Source organism: Xenopus tropicalis, chromosome 9, assembly GCF_000004195.4.
Source record: "Xenopus tropicalis strain Nigerian chromosome 9, UCB_Xtro_10.0, whole genome shotgun sequence".
Taxonomy (NCBI): domain Eukaryota; kingdom Metazoa; phylum Chordata; class Amphibia; order Anura; family Pipidae; genus Xenopus; species Xenopus tropicalis.
In genome coordinates this window covers 944148-969972 of record NC_030685.2, presented here as the reverse complement: position 1 = coordinate 969972, position 25825 = coordinate 944148, and the positions used below count along the sequence as shown (strand labels likewise).

At 46.0% G+C, this 25825-nt stretch overlaps 1 protein-coding gene across 1 annotated transcript in view; it reads left to right on the top strand.

Annotated features, from left to right (window-relative positions):
- Window positions 1-25825, top strand: part of LOC101734116 — a 293365-nt gene that overhangs the window by 48868 nt on the left and 218672 nt on the right. Inside the window, exons 2-3 of the mRNA XM_031893295.1 lie at window positions 13575-13904; window positions 14251-14550. Coding sequence (XP_031749155.1) covers window positions 13575-13904; window positions 14251-14550 — 630 coding nt within the window. The remainder of the gene's footprint in view (window positions 1-13574; window positions 13905-14250; window positions 14551-25825) is intronic.

The window sequence follows — 25825 nt, the reverse complement described above, 5'->3', positions numbered from 1 at the left end:
GCATAATGAACTGAACAAATCCGTTTAATGTCATGTAATACCAATCACAGCCAATAGGTGGCATAAGGAACTGAACAAATCCGTTTAATGTCATGTAATACCAATCACAGCCAATAGTTGGTATAATGAACTGAACAAATCCATTCAATGTCATGTAATACCAATAGCAGCCAGTAGGTGGCATAATGAACTAAACAAATCCATTCAATGTCATGTAATACCAATAGCAGCCAGTAGGTGGCATAATGAACTGAACAAATTCATTCAATGTCATGTAATACCAATAGCAGCCAGTAGGTGGCATAATGAACTAAACAAATCCATTCAATGTCATGTAATACCAATAGCAGCCAGTAGGTGGCATAATGAACTAAACATTTGTTTAATGTCATGTAATACCAATAGCAGCCAATAGGTGGCATAATAAACTAAACACATTCGTTTAATGTCATGTAATACCAATAGCAGCCAGTAGGGCATAATGAACTAAACAAATCCATTCAATGTCATGTAATACCAATAGCAGCCAGTAGGTGGCATAATGAACTAAACACATTCGTTTAATGTCATGTAATACCAATAGCAGCCAGTAGGGCATAATGAACTAAACAAATCCATTCAATGCCATGTAATACCAATAGCAGCCAGTAGGGCATAATGAACTAAACAAATCCATTCAATGTCATGTAATACCAATAGCAGCCAGGAGGTGGAATAATGAACTGAACAACGGGGTTCTATTGTTGTATTATTTATTCCCATTAATATGCCTGTATATATACAAATAAAGATAGATATGTATTGCACCAATATGATATCTTGTGTGTCTGTGTTACAAAATGTAAAAATGTTTATGGTTTTTAGTGGCTCTGCCCATCTAGCAATGAGGTGCCGGTAAGTGAATCTGTATGTAAAGGGAAACTATACCCCCAAACAATGGAGGTCAATGGCATTTTAAATACTAAGCTCAACCCGCAGTCCTGGATTCTTAATGAAAAGTCTCTCATTTCCCTTTGATCTCCTGCACTGAGTGCTAAAAAAGATACAAATGTTTCTCAAACTTAATTTAAAAGAAGCTTTTGGCAGAGAGCCCAGAAATCTTAACGAGCCCCACCTGCACTTAGATACAATGTTTCTCACATCTAATTAAATAAGTGGCTTTTGGCAGAGAGCCCAGAAATCTTAACGAGCCCCACCTGCACTTAGATACAATGTTTCTCACATTTAATTAAATAAGTGTCTTTTGGCAGAGAGCCCAGAAATCTTAACAAGCTTAACCTGCACTTAGATACAATGTTTCTCACATTTAATTAAATAAGTGACTTTTGGCAGAGAGCCCAAAAATCTTAACAAGCTTCACCTGCATTGTCCCCCACTGCCCCCACTGCACCCACTGCCCCCACTCCCCAACTGCCCCACTGCACCTACTGCCCCCACTACCCCTACTGCCCCCACTGCCCCCAATGCCCCTACTGCCCACATGTATTTCACTCACTCACGCAAAATTTGCAAAAAAAATTGCACCTGTTTTGCAAAAAAATACAGCAATGGCAAAACGCAATTCACCATGAATCCAGGCCTGCTGAAAAATTCCGCTCATCACTAGAGGCTGTTTCTCTGCCTGCATTTATCCAGTGATGTCTGATGGGCTCTGTGCACCCAGGCACCCAGCCATCTCTGCTCACCTTGACTCTTTTCTATACTTTTTAACTATTTGATCCAAGTTAAACACCCTGTGAGAACCATCAGAATGTCGTTGCTATGGGGATAAGGATCTAAATGAAAGTGCATTGAGACGCTCTATACGGGCCGGTCAGGCAGTTGTGTACAGCAGCAACACAATCACAGGAGGTTACTGATACAGAAAAAGTCTTCTCTCAAAAGTATTTCCACAAACTGGAAAGGAAAGAATTGGGAAACATGGCACATTGGGCTGAACCCAAACGTTCCCTTGGAGCTGTGTGTGGCCCATAAACAAAAGAGAAACCCTGGGGAGTAGAGGTGCCAATGAGACCCTAATGAGCCATTTGTATATTTCTTACTGAAATAGCTCCACTTACCAATGTTTGGGAGCCACTAAACTGAATTTGCGGTGGGGCCCAGTAGCACCTCGTTTCGCCCCTGACTCTTATCCAGATACTGACACTGTCCCCTCCCCTTACCCCCTGCTCTCCCCAACAAGTCCCCCCAGTGCCTCTCCCGTCATTGCTCTGCGGGTCAAGAAATCCTCTACCCAACCCAGCTTCTTCCCTCTGTTTATAGGCCCATGCCCAACCCACCCCGTAATTATGTCACAAAAGGGGCGGGGCCAGCCAGGTACATGCCTATAAATTAGAAGCCAGAAGAGGAAGCCGACAGTGTTAGGTTGTGGGGGAACAGAAGGGCTGAACCTGAATCTGCCCCCGACCTGCAATTGATGTGCTGTGGTTTCCCCAAAGTCAGGGGTATCAGCCCGACCTGCCCACCCCTAGTGCCTACTGTGCCTACAGCTAGTTCTGGCACTGCCTAAAATGATGCAACAAAAAAAATAGTACTTTCCCTGAAAAAAAGAAAAAGAAATGTGTAACATGCAATGGGAAGTCATTACACGCTTCATACATTTTCCCATTAAACAGTATTTGACATGATTATATATACCCTATATACACCTCTATATACCCTGCATACACCATGTATATACCCTACATACACGCTGGAATCTTTTGTAAAACCATTCCTCCTCCCTCCTGCCTCCTGCCTCCATCTCACAGCAGTTTGGGTGAAAGCACTGATCTCCTCAGGGAGTCGCTCTCTACAGGGAGTGAAACAGGGCGGGAGCGCGCACAGGAGCGCGCACAGCGCGTATTGAAGGTAAAGCCACACTGAGCCTTTGTGTCCCAAGCAGGGTCCCTTCCAGTCGGCGGTTCAGCTGTATTCCACTAATCAATGCAAGAACCTGGGCTTTATTTTATGTAATCCAATTACATTTACTCTACACTGTTTATCTTACATATTTGTCTTATTAACTATAATGAAAAAAGTCTTTGTTCAGTGCAGTCTTCACTTCTACCTGTTGTTAAATTTACCCTTAAATGTTATACCAATAGCAGCCAATAGGTGGCACAATGAACTAAACAAATCCATTTAAAGTCATGTAATACCAATAGCAGCCAGTAGGTGGCATAATGAACTAAACAAATTCGTTTAATGTCATGTAATACCAATAGCAGCCAGTAGGTGGCATAATGAACTAAACCAATTCGTTTAATGCCATGTAATACCAATAGCAGCCAATAGGTGGCGTAATGAACTAAACAAATTTGTTTAATGTCATGTAATACCAATAGCAGCCAATAGGTGGCGTAATGAACTAAACAAATTCGTTTAATGTCATGTAATACCAATAGCAGCCAATAGGTGGCATAATGAACTAAACATTCGTTTAATGCCATGTAATACCAATAGCAGCCAATAGGTGGCGTAATGAACTAAACAAATTCGTTTAATGTCATGTTATACCAATAGCAGCCAATAGGTGGCATAATGAACTAAACCAATTCGTTTAATGTCATGTAATACCAATAGCAGCCAGTAGGTGGCATAATGAACTAAACAAATTCGTTTAATGTCATGTAATACCAATAGCAGCCAGTAGGTGGCATAATGAACTAAATCAATTCGTTTAATGTCATGTAATACCAATAGCAGCCAATAGGTGCCATAATAAACTAAAGATTCGTTTAATGTCATGTAATACCAATAGCAGCCAAAAGGTGGCATAATAAACTAAACACATTCGTTTAATGTCATGTAATACCAATAGCAGCCAGTAGGGCATAATGAACAAAACAAATTCATTTAATGTCATGTAATACCAATAGCAGCCAGTAGGGCATAATGAACTAAACAAATTCGTTTAATGTCATGTAATACCAATAGCAGCCAGTAGGTGACCTAATGAACTACACAAATTTATTTAATGTCATGTAATACCAATAGCAGCCAGTAGGGCATAAGGAACTAAACAATAATAAATGCCTCATGAGAATTTTTGACCACGCCCATTCTTGTGACCGCACCCCCTAAATACCACGCCCATTTGGCAACATTTGGTAGGTTATGTAAAATTTGAATCCATTTCTGGGATATTTGGGGTCTTGTTTTATGTGTTGTTACAGTTTTTGCTCTGTAATGATTGTCCTGGAGTCTCACTCTGAGTCCCTTTGGGTGGGATTGTGGGGGAGGGGCTGTATATTCCTGTTCTCTCACTTAACCCCTACATATCCAGTGCAGCCCTTAGCAGGGCCCCTTATTAACCCTTTCCTGCCTGGGTTTCCCTTCATTCTCAGGGATTGCCTAGGGTTTCCCCCCTGAAATTCTTAGGGGATTCTCTGGGGAAGATAAAGCTCCATTGGGGCTAATTGCATTAGATTGTAAGCTCTTTTGCGCAGGGCCTCTTTATGTCTTGTACGGGATACCAGCAATTTTAGTAAATAAATCTATATGTTCAATATATTCACCCATTTATTGTGCCGCCGGATGTGTTTCCAATTAATAAATACGTTAATAATAATATTAATGATAATAATCGATTAGTGCTGCGACTTTGTCCTCCCTCATCTCCCCCCCTCCCCGCCCTTCCCCCTCCCCCCCATCATGCACAGATATAGGGCCGGGGGGTTACTCAGCTCAGTACAATCATCAATAACAAACATGGGGCACAGAATAATAACTCAGATCTCAGCCCCCCCCATTTTATTTTCATACCCAGATAAGGGACACAATGATTGGGCACTGGGCTGTAATTATGGCACAATTCTGGCTGCACCGGGGCAATTGGCTGGTGGCCAGGAACAGGTTAATGTATCACTCCCAGGAGATGGGGGGGGGGCACTGAGCCGTTAGGGGGAATAATAGAGAGAAAAGGAAAGTGAAAGGAATCGGGGCTGCGGCAGAACAACATGGCACAGACGTCTCTTCTCTCCTTATTCTTATTATTTCTCCTGCTACAGACAGGTAGGGGGTCCCATATATCTGTGTATTGTGGGGTATGGGGTGGGGGAGGGGCAGTATAGGATACATTACTGTAATGGGAGGGGGTTGTTTATACAAAGCATCAGTCTGTGGCTCTGGGTGATACATCCTGGGATATATGTGTGTGTATCTATGTGATATGTATATGGGTGTGTGTGTGTGTGTATCTATGTGATATGTATATGGGTGTGTGTGTGTGTGTATCTATATATGTATATGGGTGTGTGTGTGTGTATCTATATATGTATATGGGTGTGTGTGTGTATCTATATATGTATATGTGTGTGTGTGTGTGTGTGTATCTATATATGTATATTGGTGTGTGTGTATCTATATATGTATATGGCACCGCAGGGCTACACAAAGCACAAAGATCATCAGACAATAAATAAATCAGTGTTTAAAGGGGAACTAAAGTCTAAAATAGAAAATCAGTAGAAATGCTGTATTCTGTATACTGAACATAAACATAAACATTCTGAACTTACTGCACAAGCCCAGAGGCTGAGAAGCCTAATTACAGTAATGATTTTGTGAATCATGTGTTAATATTATTTCTATTCGCTGATTAACGTAATGCGATAGAAATAACGATTTGCGATGATGCGTTTTTTTGTGCATGTGATACGCGTCTTAACGCATGCGAAATGACTTTGATGAATCGGGACTTAATTATCGCGCACTTTTTAACGCAAAAAACAATGCAATAAGCGTTATCGACCTTTAGTGAATCGGCCCCTATATACGCAGCCTGCACTGGTTCCTGTGTTGCCCTGTAATGTAATGTGGGTTTTAGTGTTTTTGTTTAATGAAACATTTCCCAGCTCTCTAGGGCCCGCATTGGCAGCATTAAAAATGCAAAAGAATCCTCCAATGAGAATCCCAGCTGATGTGAGTAAATCCGGCTCCCTGTTCTCTGTTCCTGCAATTGGAGTTGGGAGCATTACATATCATGTTGTTCTGCCTATACACCTACTGGCACAGTTTGGCCTCTCCCCGTGTGTAATGCACACACACCCCCATACAACTGGCTACAAACGCAACATAAGATAAGTTGTTGTTTTAAGTCCCTGAAGTTTAAGCTTAAAGGACAACTAAACCCCAAAACATCCCCAAAGCTCTATAGAAATAAAGCCCCATGCCCCTGAAGATGCCCACAGTAGCTCTCCATCTTTTGCCCAACTACTGCACATGCTCAGTCTGCTCTTGGCTGATGTCACTGAGCTTAGGGAGCGACTCCCAATATTCTTCTTTCCCCTGCCTGCTTGCTCTAGTCTCTGCCTGTTCCCTACATGCATACAGGCCAACCAATCACAGTCCTGTCTGGCTGCTCCCTAAATAACTGAAGTCCTGCTCTGGCACTTTGAGCTTGGGGCGAGACTTTAGCTGAATCCTTATTGTGGGACTTTTCTTTCCCCCTTGTAATGATCCCAAATACTGAGCTGTGTAACAAATATAAGTTACAAAGGTTGGAAACAGAGGCAGAAGCTGTGACAAAAGTTCCAGTCACTTTGCTGTTACAAACAGCCCCTCTGGGAATAAACTGCCCCATTGGGAAGGTTTCTCTGTATGTAACCCAGTGATTTGCATATGCACAAGGCAGCAGCCTGACAGACCTGACTCGCTGGGGGAGACTGACCCCTGAAACACTGTAACACAAGGCAGCAGCCTGACAGACCTGACTCGCTGGGGGAGACTGACCCCTGAAACAGTGTAACACAAGGCAGCAGCCTGACAGACCTGACTCGCTGGGGGAGACTGACCCCTGAAACACTGTAACACAAGGCAGCAGCCTGACAGGCCTGACTCGCTGGGGGAGACTGACCCCTGAAACACTGTAACACAAGGCAGCAGCCTGACAGACCTGACTCGCTGGGGGAGACTGACCCCTGAAACACTGTAACACAAGGCAGCAGCCTGACAGACCTGACTCGGTGGGGGAGACCGACCCCTGAAACAATGTAACACAAGGCAGCAGCCTGACAGACCTGACTCGGTGGGGGAGACCGACCCCTGAAACACTGTAACACAAGGCAGCAGCCTGACAGACCTGACTCGCTGGGAGAGAATGACCCCTGAAACAATGTAACACAAGGCAGCAGCCTGACAGACCTGACTCGCTGGGGGAGACCGACCCCTGAAACACTGTAACACAAGGCAGCAGCCTGACAGACCTGACTCGGTGGGGGAGACCGACCCCTGAAACAATGTAACACAAGGCAGCAGCCTGACAGACCTGACTCGGTGGGGGAGACCGACCCCTGAAACACTGTAACACAAGGCAGCAGCCTGACAGACCTGACTCGCTGGGAGAGAATGACCCCTGAAACAATGTAACACAAGGCAGCAGCCTGACAGACCTGACTGGGTGGGAGAGACTGTCTCCTGAAACACTGTAACACAAGGCAGCAGCCTGACAGACCTGACTCGCTGGGGGAGACCGACCCCTGAAACACTGTAACACAAGGCAGCAGCCTGACAGACCTGACTCACTGGGGGAGACTGACCCCTGAAACACTGTAACACAAGGCAGCAGCCTGACAGACCTGACTCGGTGGGGGAGACCGACCCCTGAAACACTGTAACACAAGGCAGCAGCCTGACAGACCTGACTCGGTGGGGGAGACCGACCCCTGAAACAATGTAACACAAGGCAGCAGCCTGACAGACCTGACTCGGTGGGGGAGACCGACCCCTGAAACACTGTAACACAAGGCAGCAGCCTGACAGACCTGACTCGCTGGGAGAGAATGACCCCTGAAACAATGTAACACAAGGCAGCAGCCTGACAGACCTGACTCGGTGGGGGAGACCGACCCCTGAAACACTGTAACACAAGGCAGCAGCCTGACAGACCTGACTCGCTGGGAGAGAATGACCCCTGAAACAATGTAACACAAGGCAGCAGCCTGACAGACCTGACTCGCTGGGAGAGAATGACCCCTGAAACAATGTAACACAAGGCAGCAGCCTGACAGACCTGACTCGCTGGGGGAGACCGACCCCTGAAACACTGTAACACAAGGCAGCAGCCTGACAGACCTGACTCGGTGGGGGAGACCGACCCCTGAAACACTGTAACACAAGGCAGCAGCCTGACAGACCTGACTCGGTGGGGGAGACCGACCCCTGAAACACTGTAACACAAGGCAGCAGCCTGACAGACCTGACTCGGTGGGGGAGACCGACCCCTGAAACAGTGTAACACAAGGCAGCAGCCTGACAGACCTGACTCGCTGGGGGAGACCGACCCCTGAAACACTGTAACACAAGGCAGCAGCCTGACAGACCTGACTCGGTGGGGGAGACCGACCCCTGAAACAATGTAACACAAGGCAGCAGCCTGACAGACCTGACTCGGTGGGGGAGACCGACCCCTGAAACACTGTAACACAAGGCAGCAGCCTGACAGACCTGACTCGCTGGGAGAGAATGACCCCTGAAACAATGTAACACAAGGCAGCAGCCTGACAGACCTGACTCGGTGGGGGAGACCGACCCCTGAAACACTGTAACACAAGGCAGCAGCCTGACAGACCTGACTCGCTGGGAGAGAATGACCCCTGAAACAATGTAACACAAGGCAGCAGCCTGACAGACCTGACTCGCTGGGAGAGAATGACCCCTGAAACAATGTAACACAAGGCAGCAGCCTGACAGACCTGACTCGGTGGGGGAGACCGACCCCTGAAACACTGTAACACAAGGCAGCAGCCTGACAGACCTGACTCGCTGGGAGAGAATGACCCCTGAAACAATGTAACACAAGGCAGCAGCCTGACAGACCTGACTCGCTGGGGGAGACTGGCCCCTAAAACAATGTAACACAAGGCAGCAGCCTGACAGACCTGACTCGGTGGGGGAGACCAACCCCTGAAACACTGTAACACAAGGCAGCAGCCTGACAGACCTGACTCGCTGGGAGAGAATGACCCCTGAAACAATGTAACACAAGGCAGCAGCCTGACAGACCTGACTCGCTGGGGGAGACTGGCCCCTAAAACAGTGTAACACAAGGCAGAAGCCTGACAGACCTGACTCGCTGGGGGAGACTGATCCCTGAAACAGTGTAACACAAGGCAGCAGCCTGACAGACCTGACTCGCTGGGGAAGACCGACCCCTGAAACACTGTAAAACAAGGCAGCAGCCTGACAGACCTGACTCGCTGGGGGAGACTGACCCCTGAAACACTGTAACACAAGGCAGCAGCCTGACAGACCTGACTCGCTGGGGGAGACTGACCCTTGAAACAGTGTAACACAAGGCAGCAGCCTGACAGACCTGACTCGCTGGGGGAGACTGACCCCTGAAACACTGTAACACAAGGCAGCAGCCTGACAGCCCTGACTCGCTGGGGGAGACTGACCCCTGAAACACTGTAACACAAGGCAGCAGCCTGACAGACCTGACTCGCTGGGGGAGACTGACCCCTGAAACACTGTAACACAAGGCAGCAGCCTGACAGACCTGACTCGCTGGGGGAGACTGACCCCTGAAACACTGTAACACAAGGCAGCAGCCTGACAGACCTGACTCGCTGGAGGAGACTGACCCCCAAACCAATGTAACAGACTGACAGATCTTTGCAACATTGCTTAAAAAGTAACAACCAGGAATTTAGCCAATGCTGCTTTCAATAGCAATTACATTTACTAATAACTTTTAAAGCATTAATATGTTTTAATAAATTGACATTGGAAAGTTGCTTGGAATTATGTTTTATTTTATTAGGCAAAAACATATTTTTACTTTATTTTACAGTCCTCTGCTGGGTCCATCTGGCAAGCCCACCCCCGCTACCCCCAATTATTCTGCACAACCCCCCATCACTTTGCCACCACCCCACTGATTGATCCCCCTCTAACTGTTACCCCCCCGCAGCCAATCCAACTGGGGCTGTCACACAGGGGCCCGAACACTCTGTGGCTCTAGAATATAGAATCAGTGCAGACACGGTGTCTCAATATACATTGTACCAAACAGAGCAGTAAATCAACTGATGCTCTGCCCTAATTCCCCCAGTTCTACAGGGCACCTCAAACCCTTATCTGTAACCTTAGGCTGCAATGATGGTGGGGCTTATTCTAATGTGCTCATTATCTCGCAACCCGTAAACTCTGATCATTCAAGATAACTATAGGGTAAAAAATTAACTCTCTATAATCTCTGGCAAATTTTAACAGAAAACAATAAAATAGGACATTTATTAATGAGACACATTTTCTTTGCCTTTGGTTGGGTCTGTGGCTGAGTCTGTGGTTGGGTCAGTGGATGAAAGTCTGGTTGGGTCTGTGGTTGGAGGTCTGAGGTTGGGTCTGTGGCTGGGTCTGTGGTTGGGTCTGTGGTTGGGTCAGTGGATGAAAGTCTGGTTGGGTCTGTGGCTGGGTCTGTGGTTGGGTCAGTGGATGAAAGTCTGGTTGGGTCTGTGGCTGGGTCTGTGGCTGGGTCTGTGGTTGGGTCAGTGGATGAAAGTCTGGCTGGGTCTGTGGTTGGGTCTGTGGTTAGAGTGAATGGCTAAGGGTGGGTAGAAGAGTTAGTTCATGACAGCAGGTAGAGATGAGACTAGAGGTTCCAGAGGAGCAGTAACATGTGGTTGAGCTGTAGGTTCCATAATGACTGTAGGGTTCCCTCTATGGGAAGTGTTCCCCATGTTCCTCTTCATTGTCTCCCCCTACAAAAGCCCTATGGAAGGTGCCTCCCAGCTCCCCATCAGTAGTAGCGCAGGAGAGACACCCTTGGGGTGTTATACCTGGCACCCAGAGCTGATTTGTGCAATAATGGGGCGCAATGGTTTATCCAGGGGTTTCAGGACTGGATATTTAGAATAACAGCCCACATTTAACAATAATGTGTAGCCTATAAACTCAAAAAAAAGACCAATCAGCCATGGGCCAGTATATCAAGTGATAGCCAAGTCTCTTTGTGGTTGGTTGGTCTGTTTCTTGTGATAGGCTTCTCACTTTTTCACCATTTGGTGTGAATGTCCCTGGACATCCCAGGACTCCGTATAATCATTCTGACTCTCGCTTTGGAGCACTCTATGCCTTACTGTGCAGTATGGAGTCATTTAGCCTTTCAGTCTGAGAACCTTTTGGGGTCACATTCTGTTCAGGATGAATGGCTCATTGGCCAATATCTATGGTAGCCAGTTGGCTCTTGTTTCTTTGGCCAGCTGTCCATTTGTATCTCCTGAACTGCTTTCAGCACATCGTCCTTTTGGGTTTCCTTTTAGGTTTTGTAGCAGTTCAGGACTTACTGTTTCTATGCACTGCATCAACTGAACCACTTCCTAATCAAAATGTTCTTCTTCATCATCTGTGCTTTTGGCATCAACTGCCCCGGATAGAGTGCCAGCAGTGGGCATCAGTTCCCCGGGGGCACGTGGCAGGAATATTAACCCCCTCTGTAGCCGGGCAGGAGTCTCTGCCCAATGGGCCCTGACACAATGACTGGCACAGACTCATGCACTTTCCATTGGCCCCATAAATGTGCATTTTTTGGAATATAATATATTTCCCAATGGCTGTATCTGTGTAAATACAAATTGTTTCTTAAATAAATTCCCTTTTCAGATAAAGATTCCTATAGTTACACCCCTTGGGAAAGCACTTTGTATTTAGTGCAATAATCCCACACAAATCTGCCCCAGAACTTAAAGGAGAACTAAAGTCTAAAATTGAAAATCATTAGAAATGCTGTATTTTGTTTACTAAACATAAATATAAACATTCTGAACTTACTACACAAGCCCAGAGGTTGTGAAGCCTAATTAAAGGACAACTAAAGCTTAAAAAAGAATATGGCTAGAAATGTTTATCTGTGTGTTTGAGCCCCTGTACCAGCCCAACATCCCCAAAGCTCTATAGAAATAAAGCCCCATGCCCCTGAAGATGCCCACAGTAGCTCTCCATCTTTTGCCCAACTACTGCACATGCTCAGTCTGCTCTTGGCTGATGTCACTGAGCTTAGGGAGAGACTCCCAATATTCTTCTTTCCCCTGCCTGCTTGCTCTAGTCTCTGCCTGTTCCCTACATGCATACAGGCCAACCAATCACAGTCCTGTCTGGCTGCTCCCTAAATAACTGAAGTCCTGCTCTGGCACTTTGAGCTTGGGGCGAGACTTTAGCTGAATCCTTATTGTGGGACTTTTCTTTCCCCCTTGTAATGATCCCAAATACTGAGCTGTGTAACAAATATAAGTTACAAAGGTTGGAAACAGAGGCAGAACTTAGAGACACTGAATTCAGCACAATTATTTAAAAGCTTTATATTCTTATTTAGAGGCCAAACTGTGCCAGTAGGTGTATTGGCAGAACAACATGTACAGGGGAACCTCTGCACAAACACTATGTTCCTTCCCAGGATGCAAAGTGACTGACACTGAGCTCAGAGTTTGTGTCTCACTATTATAAACAGGCTGTGTATGGCACCCCCAGTCTGTATGGCACCCCCAGGCTGCATGGCACCCCCAGGCTGCTCGGCACCCCCAGGCTGCTCAGCACCCCTTTGCTTTGGTCAGTGTAATGTGAGTGTTAGAGAGAGTCATTTGTAGAAGGAGAGAATTCAGAATGTGTTTTGGTTGGAAAAAGCCCCAATTATCTCCTGAGCTGATATTTTGGGGGATGGGGATATGGGAATATTTGGGAGTCTGTTGTAAACAAGTTATGTCTAAATACTGAGCTAAAGCTTGTTTGTATTGATATCCTGTAATAAACTGTGTATAATAGGGCAGCGCTAGTTTATATGTACCTGTACCCATGATGCACCTGTGTCTCTGTGCCAATGGGATCATTTGTAGGTTCCACCTAGTTCTCTATGGGGGTATATAAAAGCCCCAGTGCTAAAGCTAGTAATATTCTGTACCTTAGCCCTGGGGGGGAGTGTAAGGGGCAGATACAGTCACTGTGTTACATACAGAGAAACCTTCCCAATGGGGCAGTTTATTCCCAGAGGGGCTGTTTGTAACAGCAAAGTGACTGGAACTTTTGTCACAGCTTCTGCCTCTGTTTCCAACCTTTGTAACTTATATTTGTTACACAGCTCAGTATTTGGGATCATTACAAGGGGGAAAGAAAAGTCCCACAATAAGGATTCAGCTAAAGTCTCGCCCCAAGCTCAAAGTGCCAGAGCAGGACTTCAGTTATTTAGGGAGCAGCCAGACAGGACTGTGATTGGTTGGCCTGTATGCATGTAGGGAACAGGCAGAGACTAGAGCAAGCAGGCAGGGGAAAGAAGAATATTGGGAGTCGCTCCCTAAGCTCAGTGACATCAGCCAAGAGCAGACTGAGCATGTGCAGTAGTTGGGCAAAAGATGGAGAGCTACTGTGGGCATCTTCAGGGGCATGGGGCTTTATTTCTATAGAGCTTTGGGGATGTTGGGCTGGTACAGGGGCTCAAACACACAGATAAACATTTCTAGCCATATTCTTTTTTTAGACTTTAGTTGTCCTATAAATGACGAGTTTGACTGTCCCATTCTCCAAACCTCCCAACCAATCACTGTTTAGCTCTCATCCCAAGAGAAGGCTCCTCCCATATCTCTATGTTTCCTTGATTCCAGGGGCGGCTCTAGAGCTGACGGCTCCTCCCACCCACCGAGCAACATTAGGAGCTGATACCCTGATTCCCTGCACATTCCGAGTAGAGACCCCACCTGTGGACCCCCGACACCTGGCGATATTCTGGTACTTTCAGGATAAGGAGATCCTTAATGTCACAAGTACAGTGGGGACCTCTAACCCCAGACTGTCCATAAACAGAGAGACCATCAGGGCCGGAGTCGCTTCCCTCTCTATCGCTAATGTTGAGATATCGGATGGGGGGCTGTACAGATGCTCGGTGCTTTACAGTCCGGACAGGAGGTACAAGGAAGTCCGACTTGATATTCAGGGTAAGAACTGACATTTTCTGAACCAATAAAAACCTTAAATTTCATATTTATCTTTGCTGTAGATTTTACTCTGCTGGTTCCCCAGTTATTAAACTTCTAACAACTAATTATATAGATACGTATTATGGGCCTCATTTACTTTCTTGGATCCAGTTGGTGGCAAAATGGTTCTGGTGAATAAATGATCAATGAATGATGGACAATGATCCCCTTATCTGTAAGACTCCACTTTGTAGTAAATCATTGGCGAATCCAGATTGTACTCACTGTAACTAGAGATACAATAAATAAATAAAACTTCACACTATTTGTTTCTAAACCTGAGATTTGTTTCTCCCCGACACAGCGCCCCCCAGGATCACTCTCACTAATAATATTGTTATTAAGGATAAGGAGAGCACCCTGAGTGCCGCCATTACTGGGTTCTACCCCGTGGACATTGACATTAAATGGCTCAGGGAGGGGGAGATACTGGATGGTGGGACTCTGTTCACCCCCCAGAGAAATGCAGATGGTACATACCGAGTGACCAGCACAGTGACCATTGTACCCACCGAGGGGAACAGGAACCAGAACTTCTCTATCCGGGTCCAACATGAGTCTCTCTCTGCCCCATTACAGGAGGATTTCCAGCTTCTCTATGGAGGTAACGATGGTTCTATAATGGGTAAAACTCTGTTTGTTCCAGAAGAGACAGTATAATAAATGGGCATAACCCAAATAGCTCTTTAGTTTCTACAGCAACAGCACCCCTTACATCAGGGGTGGCCAGACTCGGTCCGGTTGCGATCGTCTGGACCGACACGCAATGCGGAAGTGCAGCGTGAATGCGTAGGTACGTGACACAGCATATGTACACATTCACGCAGCAATTCCGCATCCCCGACTTAATCGTGATCCACCAGAAATCCATGAGGGATCGATGTATTGGCCCTGCATTACATGTTAGAAATATGGCTGACTTGCACCCTCACTGTACCTGGCAGTCTGCTGTAACTCCTCCCACAGGCACTGCTGGGCGGGGCTATCACAGGCAGGAACATCTTGTTCTGAATCTACCCCCCCATGGTCTAACTTCTGCCTTTCCTATGGGTTACTATAGGCAAACTTAGCACCCTTTATTACATAACCCCCTTATGGCTCATTTCAAGCTCCCGCCCCACATTCTGTGATTCTGAATTAACGTAATTCTCTGTGTGTCTTTGTTCCAGCTCTTCCCTTAGCCGCCATCTTGTATGAACCCTTTAAACTGAACGTGCAGCAGATCCTGACATGCCGAGTGTGGGGGTTTTACCCAGAATCCATCACAGTGAATTGGTTTGTGAATGGAACGCGGGTGGAAAGTGCTACAGTTCGGAGAGTTAATGGTTCTGCTGTGGAGTCCAAATTCCTGTTCCTCCCAAAAGCTGAGACCAGAGGAACAGAACTGAGCTGTGAGGTGCAACACAAGACCCTGCCGGACCCCCTGGTGCAAACACTGCTGGTGCAAATCCCCGGTGAGACATCTTGGGGTTCTTGTACAGCCTTTAGCATGGAGGCCATTAACATGGAGCCCAAGTATAATTGTATATTAACGGTTAACCATGGAAGGTCCATCCCACCGGGGCGGTTACTCAGGTACCAGCTGGAAAATAGGAAAAATAAAAACACATCACATTCCAAACCCTCAGAAACCCAATTTAACCTGCTGCGGGAATTTGTAGGTAGAAGCGGCAGCTCCTTTCACACAGGTAAGAGACAGGTACACAGGATTCCAGCTGAATTCTGGGGGGAGTTTATATAACACAGCAGGCCTGACAGAAAATAAAAGTCCATACAGCTGATATCCCAAATACCAATACGCAGTCTTGCTGAAACTGAAAACTGCCCTTCCCAGGGGCACACACAGCCACCCTGGGGCAGAATAAGCCAATATAGGGAAATGCAGGTTACACTCACAGCCTATTGTAGGATTCTTGGGCTTCCTCAGAAGCAGCTGCACTTCAGTCCCTCAGGCTTTGGGCAGCAGACAGTAGAACAGAACAGAACACTGCCCTTGGGGCACCTTTTAACTACAGCCCTCCCAGCTGCACAGCCCCTTAATATCTCAGCCCCCACAGCTGCTTCATAGAGGATTCTGGGAGGGATATACAGTGGCTTGCAAAAGTATTCATTGAACTTTTCCACATTTTGTCTGAATAATAATTTTGGCTGAATAATTACGCACACCCCACTTTGCAGTTATTTATTTGTAAAAAATGTTTGGAATCATGTATGATTTTCCTTCCACTTCTCACATGTACCCCACTTTGTATTGGGCTTTCACGTGGAATTCCAATAAAATTGATTCATGTTTGTGGCTGTAATGTGACAAAATGTGGAAAAGTTCAAGGGGGCTGAATACTTTTGCAAGCCACTGTACTTTCTTTCTATGATTTTATGTCTGATGATGGGGTTCTGCCTTATATGCTCCAAAGCTGGGTAATACCACAACCTGGCATAATCCTGCTGTGGGGAGCCCCAAGGGCACCACCCCAGGCCTTTCCTTCTTTCATTACTGCACTTTGTAGTTATCCCTTGTTCTTTCCTGGGGATACAAAGGGATGTTTGAGAACCAACTTCATGTTGGTTTGAAAAACATGAAGTCACTGAATGAAATCAGGTTGGCTGCTGTTGGCTGCTGTTGGCTGCTGTTGGCTGCTGTTGGCTGCTGTTGGCTGCTGTTGGCTGCTGTTGGCTGCTGTTGGCTGCACCAGTTTTTCTAACCTTGGACCACAGTTATATAGTAAAAACCATTGTGCAAAGTTTGGGGACCCTGGTTTTAATAGTGTCAGCAATTTAAATTTCCCCACTGAAAGTCAACAAGTGACATCTTATTGGCGGTTGGTGGCTCCACCCAGAGACCCAGAGACTAAATCTGCAAAATTAAGGGACCCTACGATTAATAGTTAGAGAATGGCAGCAGTTTAAATTTAAACCAATAAAAGTCAATAGGTAAATTGTGATTGGTGATTGGTGACAGTGGGCACCCTGGCATAAATAGTGGGAGAATGGCAGCATTTTAAATTTAAACCAAAAAATGTAATAGGTAAAGTCTGATTGGCTGTTGGTGGTTCCACCCACTTCTTAAAAACCTAAAAATGGAGTCCCCTAGTGACCCTGGTGTTATGGCAGCAGGTTAAATGCAAATGGTACTTAGTGCCCCAGTTTGCTCATTTTGTGCGTGTGTGTGAGAGAGCCCCGCCCTCCAGGGCCAATTAATATGCAAAAGAATCCTCCAATGAGAATCCCAGCTGATGTGAGTAAATCCGGCTCCCTGTTCTCTGTTCCTGCAATTGGAGTTGGGAGCAATAAGCACAGTTTCCCAGCACTGAACAAGTCTGTCCCTTTATCCCCATGTCTGATTCCTGTGCCATATAATGACGGGAAAATGCCATCATTATCTCTATATGTAAGGTACCAGCAAGGGGCCTGACACAGGGAATCAGCATTCTCATTGGTCGCTTCTCTTGCATCTATAATGAAGTTTTGGTTTATAGATTCTTATTGGGGAATTGGTTTCCATGTGTAATTAAGTTTTTCATCAACTTCTATAGAGAACTAGGGGGCGCTGTGGGGCAGCTTTACAGTTGGAATTAGTTTCCCTTTAAGGGTGTATGGAGTTGCATTTGTTTTAATGTTAAAGATATCAAAAAAGTCTGACCTGGCAAGTTACCTGTTACTCTGCTCATCGAGGACCATGTACATTTCCACTGCTCTCTCCCTCGTGCCCGTAGGGTACACAGTTATTGACCGTAGGCTCTTGCCTGGGCCGCAGACTTCTGTGCACTTAGACATTACTGAGGAAGGTGAGTTCTCTTTTCGCTCCCTGCCCTGATCTTTCCCGGGTTGTGCAGTCTCCAATGGTGGAGGAGGCGGATCAGGGTGTAGTGCTGTAATGTGGCCCTAACTGTCACATTCTGAGCATTCAACTGCTGTCTTACAGTCTCTGGCTATATGTTTAGTGGATTTGCAGCACTTGAAACAGATGCCATTTTGTTAGAAAGGATATTCGTTCCTCAATAGGTTTACTCCTAAACCCTTTGCACTTCAGAGAATGGGGCTTTGGATGAATTGGGCACTGTCTGTCAGGGCTTTCCATAGCGCTTACCTTGTGGCTATTTTGACAGTCTGTGGTTTCTGAAGGAACAGTTGATTTGTGTGTAGACACAGGAGTCTTACTGCATGGTCTGGAAGGCCTTTCTAGTCGTGATGACTGGCTGCTGGTAACAAAGGAAAAGCTGGGATCACACCTTTGCTTGTTGACGGACAAACTTTGAAAACACAGAGAAAGGAGGGAAGGCAACTCTATTATCCTCTGTGTTTAGCACCCACTTCTCTTGTAGGTTGTGGGGTAGTTTCTCTACTATAGGGTTAGTGCCACTGTCTGTATCTAAATAAGCAAGTCCTGGCAAATAGCCTTCCTCTCTGGCACACACTATTTCTAGGAGAATGTCGCCGAGTTCTTGGAGCCGTATATTGTCTCTGTTTCTCAACTTGGGGAAGAGTTCAAGGCTTTTTAACAGAGCACCTTCAATTGCTTCTGGGGATCCATATTTTTCTTCTAGCCTTTGCCATGTCAGATTGAGCCCTGTAGCAGGGTTGAATATGTGTATTCTGCACATCCTTTTTGCATGCTCTGCTGACTTGGCACCAAGCCATTTTATCATTAAGTCTAGTGTCTCAGCTGCTGGTAAATCCAGATCTCTGGTGGCATTCAGCAAGGAAGACTTCCATGCCTAGTAATTTTAAGGGTGATAATCAGACCAGTTAACCAGTTAAACATTTCTCTGCGAAGGAGGTACTTTGTGACGTATTGCACACTTTGGTGTTCAGGCACGTGGTCTTTATGTGGAGGTACTGAGAATCCTTCACTTCTGTATGAAGAGACTCTTTACATTTGATCTTTAGTTGCTCTAGTACTGCTAACACTATAAGTCTGATTTGGTGTATTTTGTGCTTTTGTTAGCTCTGCTGTGTTCTGCAGGGGTAAGAGGTTTCTCTGGACCTTCTGGACCTTCATAAGCTTCTTCACTTCCCAACTGGTCTGCTTCTAAATAGGCTGCAGCCTTGCTGTACACTAGGGATTTTCTCGTGTCTCTACTTCTTTCCTGATCTCAGACTCATGTCTGCCGTGTGGTGACTTCTTGTATTCAAGCCTGTTGCATAATTGTATTTTCACTGTACTGTGTGTGTGCAGCTAGACAGTCAGCTAAACAATAGACAAAATCTTCAATAAACAGAAGAAGTTCCTTCCTTGTAATATTTATTGGTGGATTCTTACATTCTTAGTTCTTATTTTTTTATTTTTGGCTCATCATTTTTTGTGAAACTGAAATGCAATACAAACAACAACAAATCAATATGCTGTATTTATAAAGAACAGGTATAAACACACTTCTACATATAGGTATCTTGGTGCAATAATACTTACAGACAATTGATGTCCCAGGACTGAGGAAGAGACACCTAGGACACAAGGAGATAACATCCAAAATGAGGCAACTTCCTGTAATATAGGTCACTTCCTGCTGGCATTCGTAATGCATGTTTTTTTTTATAACTTCTTTTATAAAAGTGGCCACTAGGTGGCAATACATCAATGAATCATTGTATTCTGCCAGAATGGTTATGATGGCAGCACACCTTATTACAGATTTCTGATAGAGCCTATTGCCCTTCCATTGGGACAGAGTAGCTTGCTACATCCCGGTAAGTACTGACATGGAGTTTGTCTAGGAAAGGAAGATACTGTAAGTATGAAACAAGAATATATAGAATATATCGTCACAATGCAAATACTTCTTAATTACAATCATAATAGTAATATGTTGTATCTATCCCTGTGTCCCTGTAATATATATATCTGCCCCTGTCCCCCTACAGATGTGAGTGTGAGGCACCGGGGGGCCGTGCGCGTTGCTGCTATTCTCACCCTACTTATAGCTGGAGTCGTATTTATTGTCACACATTATATTATCCGGCAGAGAAAGTGTAAGTACATTATTTGCCATTGTGTGTAATGTGTATATTGTGTGTGTTCTGCCCTCTCCTCTCCTCTCTCTCTCCAGTGTGTTACACACCGGCCCCTGTGTCCCCCCATTGTGTTACATGCCAGCCCCTGTCCCCCCCAGTGTGTTACCTGCTGGCCCCTGCCCCCCACCCAGGGTGTTACCTACCAGCCCCTGTCTCCCCCCCAGTCTGTTACCCGCCAGCCCCTGCCTCCCCCAGTGTGTTACCCACCGGCCCCTGTCTCCCCCAGTGTGTTACATGCCGGCCCCTGTCTCCCCCAGTGTGTTACCCGCCGGCTCCTGTCTCCCCCCCAGTGTGTTACCCGCCGGCTCCTGTCTCCCCCCCAGTGTGTTACCCGCCGGCCCCTGTCTCCCCCAGTGTGTTACATGCCGGCTCCTGTCTCCCCCAGTGTGTTACCCGCCGGCCCCTGTCTCCCCCAGTGTGTTACCCGCCGGCCCCTGTCTCCCCCAGTGTGTTACATGCTGGCTCCTGTCTCCCCCAGTCTGTTATCGGCCGGCCCCTGTCTCCCCCCCAGTGTGTTACCCACCGGCCCCTGTCTCCCCCAGTGTGTTAAATGCTGGCTCCTGTCTCCCCCACTGTGTTACCGCCCGCCCCCCCAGTGTGTTACCCGCCGGCCCCTGTCTCCCCCAGTGTGTTACCCGCCGGCCCCTGTCCCCACCCCAGTGTGTTACCCGCCGGCCCCTGTCTCCCCCAGTGTGTTACCCGCCGGCCCCTGTCCCCCCCCCAGTGTATCAGTATAAGGATTTATTTAGATGTAGATGTTACATAGATATACTGACAGAACATTATTATGGCTGAATCTGATCCGGTTGCGGCTCCATCTGCTGCTTGTGTTACAGACCAACCGAAGGTGAGAGAAATCGTGTGCTCAGACAATGGGGTATTTAGCTTAGAAGCAGACAATTTCTCCCCTAAAGAAATCACCATTTCATGGGAGGTGGCACAGCCGGCGGGAAGCGCTAAGTACCAACCTCTCGGGGCTTCTCCTCTCATGAGTGCCAACCAAGATGGCAGCTTCAATGTTACCAGCACCTGTGAGCACCTGAGAGATAAAGTGAGTGGGAATGAGCCCTTCTCCCTCCGGGCCACCGTACAACATGCGCGGCTGAAACAGGCAGTTTGTAAGGAATGGAACAGTGATAATGAGGAATATCAGAAATGTAAGTGATACTGCGGGGGGATATGGCTATAAGGGGGGCGTATAACCCAATGGGAACAGTTATATATAATATATAAAGTAAAGAATATAATGAAGTACAGTAACCACAGTAACATTAAAGGGGCAGTAACCCCCCCAGTAGGTGCATTTGGGCATCACACTATGTAAGGGGCAGAGGGAATGAACAGACACTCAGGGAAATACTGAAGGGCAAGGGGAGTTTTTTAGATGCAAAAATGGTGAATGAATTGTGTCAATAAGAGCAACGACCCCCCTTGTCTTCTTGTTTGGTCTCAGTGTTTTACATTCACATTATGTGCCAGGAACATGGATACATAAAGGTACGGTAGGGTGGCACATAATATGCTACCTACATTGGCATTGTGCCCCTGGCACCATTTGGGCAGCTGTACCCCAAGGTGTTACAGAGGGTAAAGCCATACATGGGTAGATTGTAAAATAGATAATCATTAGAAATGCAGTGTTTTGTTTACAGAACATAAATGTAAACATTCTGAACTTACTGCACAAGCCCAGAGGCTGAGAAATTTAATTAAAATAATGATTTAGGCTTTCAAAGTTGTCCACAGGGGGCCGCCATCTTGTTACTTTGTTAGACCATCTTTCTGAAACCAAGGGCCTGCACATGCTCAGTGGGCTCTGGGCTGCTGTTGGGAGGCGGAGCTTAGGGAATGTAGTAAATTATCAGAATGAACAGCACTTCAGGTAATATCTGCCATAGAAGCTGATTAATAATTAGAATCATAATATGCAGCCTGCACTGGTTCCTGTGTTGCCCTGTAATGTAATGTGGGTTTTAGTGTTTTTGTATAGTTTAACACAGTTTGTGTCTCTGTATAATAACTAGTCAGTGCCTGAATCTCCATTGACTTTGCTTTGTACACAATAAGTTTTTTTGTGATTGGTTGGCCTGTATGCATGTAGGGAACAGGCAGAGACTAGAGCAAGCAGGCAGGGGAAAGAAGGATATTGTGAGTCGCTCCCTAAGCTCAGTGACATCAGCCAAGAGCAGACTGAGCATGTGCAGTAGTTGGGCAAAAGATGGAGAGCTACTGTGGGCATCTTCAGGGGCATGGGGCTTTATTTCTATAGAGCTTTGGGGATGTTGGGCTGGTACAGGGGCTCAAACACACAGATAAACATTTCTACCCATAGGCTTTTTTAGGCTTTAGTGTCCTTTTCAGTTGCCAAATTAGTGGCTCTTATTGCCTTTGGCTTTAGCTGCTCACAGAATAAGAAGCTCTTGCCCTATCCCTATGCTGCCGGTAGTTACACACAGACACAATTAACCCTATACTGACACGTGTTCCTTTTCAGATTTCCTGTCGGTGCCGGTGATGGGGGAAATAACCCGCCCAACTCTGTACCATAACAAGGAGGCCGCCCTACTGTGTCCCATCTCTGGGTTTTTCCCCATTAATCTAACTGTCACTTGGTACAAGAAGGAGAAGGAAGGGCAGGAGTTAACCCCTTTATCACCCAGTGAGATGTACAAGATCCCAGAAATCAGTCCCCACAAACAAGAGGATAAAACATTCACCGTTACAGCGAGTTTGGTTTTCTCTCCATCACTTACCAGGGACAATGGGGCAGAATTCATCTGCCGAGTGGAACATCCCAGCCTGGAGGGGGCGATAGAGAAGAGCTCAGGCCCAATACATGTGAAAGGTGGGTGCTAATGTGATTATAGGGGGGTTCTGTGCCCCAGCCCAGTGCTGAACTTGCATTCCCTGGGGCCCATACACTGGCGCTACAGCAATACCCCGGGGCATACAGTCTGTAGAACCCTCCATCAGTGACTATAGAGAGGTGCTGTGTTGCCTGTTTGTGCTGCCCTAACCCCATATTATAACTTGTTTATATGGGTCTCTTCCCTCTGATTACCCCAATCATTGAATGTTTTTTCCAAAAAGCTTTCTGTTGGTGCTGTTCCTATGGTTCCCAATCTAATCATTGTAACATACATTATTCTTCCAGCCAAACCCCAGGTCATACAGCCCATAAAGCTCTCTATTAGTGCCTCCGGGGAGGTTCTCTGCTCCCTGTTTGTGCTGAGCATTTACCCCAATAAGATTTTCTATCCTTGAACCTATCAAGATGGGGTTCCTTATACCAATTATCTCATGTGTTTCCTTTCCAGCCAAACCCCAGGTCATACAGCCCATAAAGCTCTTCATTACTGCCCCCAGGGAGGTCCCCAGCTCCCTGTTTGTGCTGAGCTCCAATAAGCTTTTCATTACTTGGACCTATCAATATGGGGTTCCTTATACCAATTATCTCATGTGTTTTCCTTCCAGCCAAACCCCAGGTCATACAGCCCATAAAGCTCTCCATTAGTGCCTCCGGGGAGGTTCTCTGCTCCCTGTTTGTGCTGAGTTTTTACCCCAAGGAGATTCCCATCACCTGGAGCTATGGATCCGGCCAATCACAAGAGACAAAACCATCAGAGGAGAAATATAAGGGGAATGGTGATGGGACGTACGACATGGAGAGCACATGTACAGTTCCTGGGAGTCTCTTTAACGACCCAGAGTTTAGAGTAAAAGTAAAATGGAAACACGAGGCAATGGATGAGGAGGAATCCAGGGAAATGTCACTGCGAGACCCAGGTACAGTGAGCTCACATGGGGGAATTATGGGCTGAAACAAGGTCCATCTGGTGCCGCTTGTATTTTATGTGTTTTTCCATATGGAATAATATTATTTATTGGGTTAGACTGTTAGAGTGTAAGGTTTATAGGATTTATTGGTTTAAATGTAATTTATCAGACTGAAGGGTTGATTCACTAAAGGTCGATAAGCGTTATCGCATGGTTTTTTGCGTTAAAATTGACGCAAAAAAACGCGCGATTCGCTAAAGTATTATCGCATGCTTTAAGTCGCATTTCACATGCGTTAAATAGCACGCAACCGAATGCGTTCATTTTAACGCATTGTGTTAATTAGCGCGCAGAAATAATACTAACGCATGATTCACAAACACTTAGACGCCCTAAATATCGCATTATTCTGTGCGAAAATTAACCCCTACTTGGGGCAGGCGGTAATTATAGAAAAGTACAGTTCATGAGCTTTTGGCAACACAATAAGGACTTTGCAGTGGGATTTATCGTGCGTTAAGACGCAAAAAATTGGACGCGATAAAATTTTTACAGCGTGCTATAAATAGCGCTCGTTTTAACGCACTTTAGTGAATCAGCCCTTGAATATACTGTAAGTCAGAATTGTGTTTATAGAAGTTACCGGCCCCACAAGTTCTGTAGTTAGACCCCCCTATATCAGTGTCTGTATTCCCTACAGTATAGAGTGAATTCTACTCAGCTCTGGTTATTCCTGTGAAGCCACTGGTAACCCACACACCTTAGTGCAGAATGGGCAGATAGGCACCCGTGCCACCCTGAGAATCCAATAGCCAACTTACACCTGGTAATGAGGGTTATAAGTGAGTCCTGAGATATGAAACACTAATCTATATAATTGAGTATATAATACAAACCCAGTTAAGGAGAACAAAAAAGAAGTAGAAGATAAAAGAAAAGGACTGATGCCGCTTAATTCAACCAATCAGTGGTGAGAATCTCTCTTTGCAGTTCTCTGGCTATAAAATGAGTAGGGTCAGTGTCTTGTCTTTTCCAATTCATACTGGCAGCTAAGATTTTATTTTATGATTACAGAGCAGGTACAGTAGTACCTGGGGAGGGAGCCTTGATATCTACACATGAAACCAAAGATGATTCTTGTTCTCCAATAGAAATATAAAGCATTAATAGTATTTACATTTGTGTTTGTCCCCCTCAGATTTCCCCTGGCGCCCGACCATTGAAGAGATTTCCCGGTTTATCTGGATCCGGGACCAGCCGACCAATCTGCGCTGTAAGGTTTCTCCGTACTTCCCTGATGCTCTGACTGTGAGTTGGATGGAGAAGAGAAAGGGAAGGGATCCCCAAGTGATCCCTGTATCTAAGTATGGGAAGTACCAGATCCCAGATATGGCCCCAGAGAGAAGGAATGATAATACTTATACCTACACAGCCCAACTGTCTCTCCCACCATCCTCACGTGTAGAGGAAGATCTGGAATTCATCTGTAGGGTGGAACATCCCAGCCTGGAGCGGCCCATAGAGAGAAGCACTGGGACCCGACAGTTTAAAGGTGAGAATTGACCCAGGGGATTATGGGACTGTGTGTAGCCTGATGGGAACATTCCATAGCCAGGTTGTGCTTTGCTTTATGGCAGGGATTCTACAGAGTCTCACTGGGCTCATAGCAGCACTGACTGCCCAAACTCTTATGTTTAGATTCATCTAATAGGGTTTGTAAGTTCTCCTGTTTGTGAGTGGGTTTCCCCGGCTGCTTGTTATGGGGGGGAGTTGCCATACAGAATATAAATGAGATATTAATTGCTCCAACTAATTTGCTTGTTTTTGCTTTCTTTCCCCTCCCAGCGGCCCCCAAGCAGCCAATCCCAGTGCAATGGTCTCTGTCTGATACAGGGGAAGCTCTCTGTACCCTCAGCCTGCAGAACTTTTATCCCAAACCCATAGAACTCACATGGACCTGCCTGACTGGGTCACAGCAAACAAACCTACACTCAGAACCTCAGTACCAGAATAATTCTGACCAAACCTTTAATGTTACAAGTTCATGTTCGGTACCTGAGAATCTGCTCCGACTCCCAGACTGTAAGGTC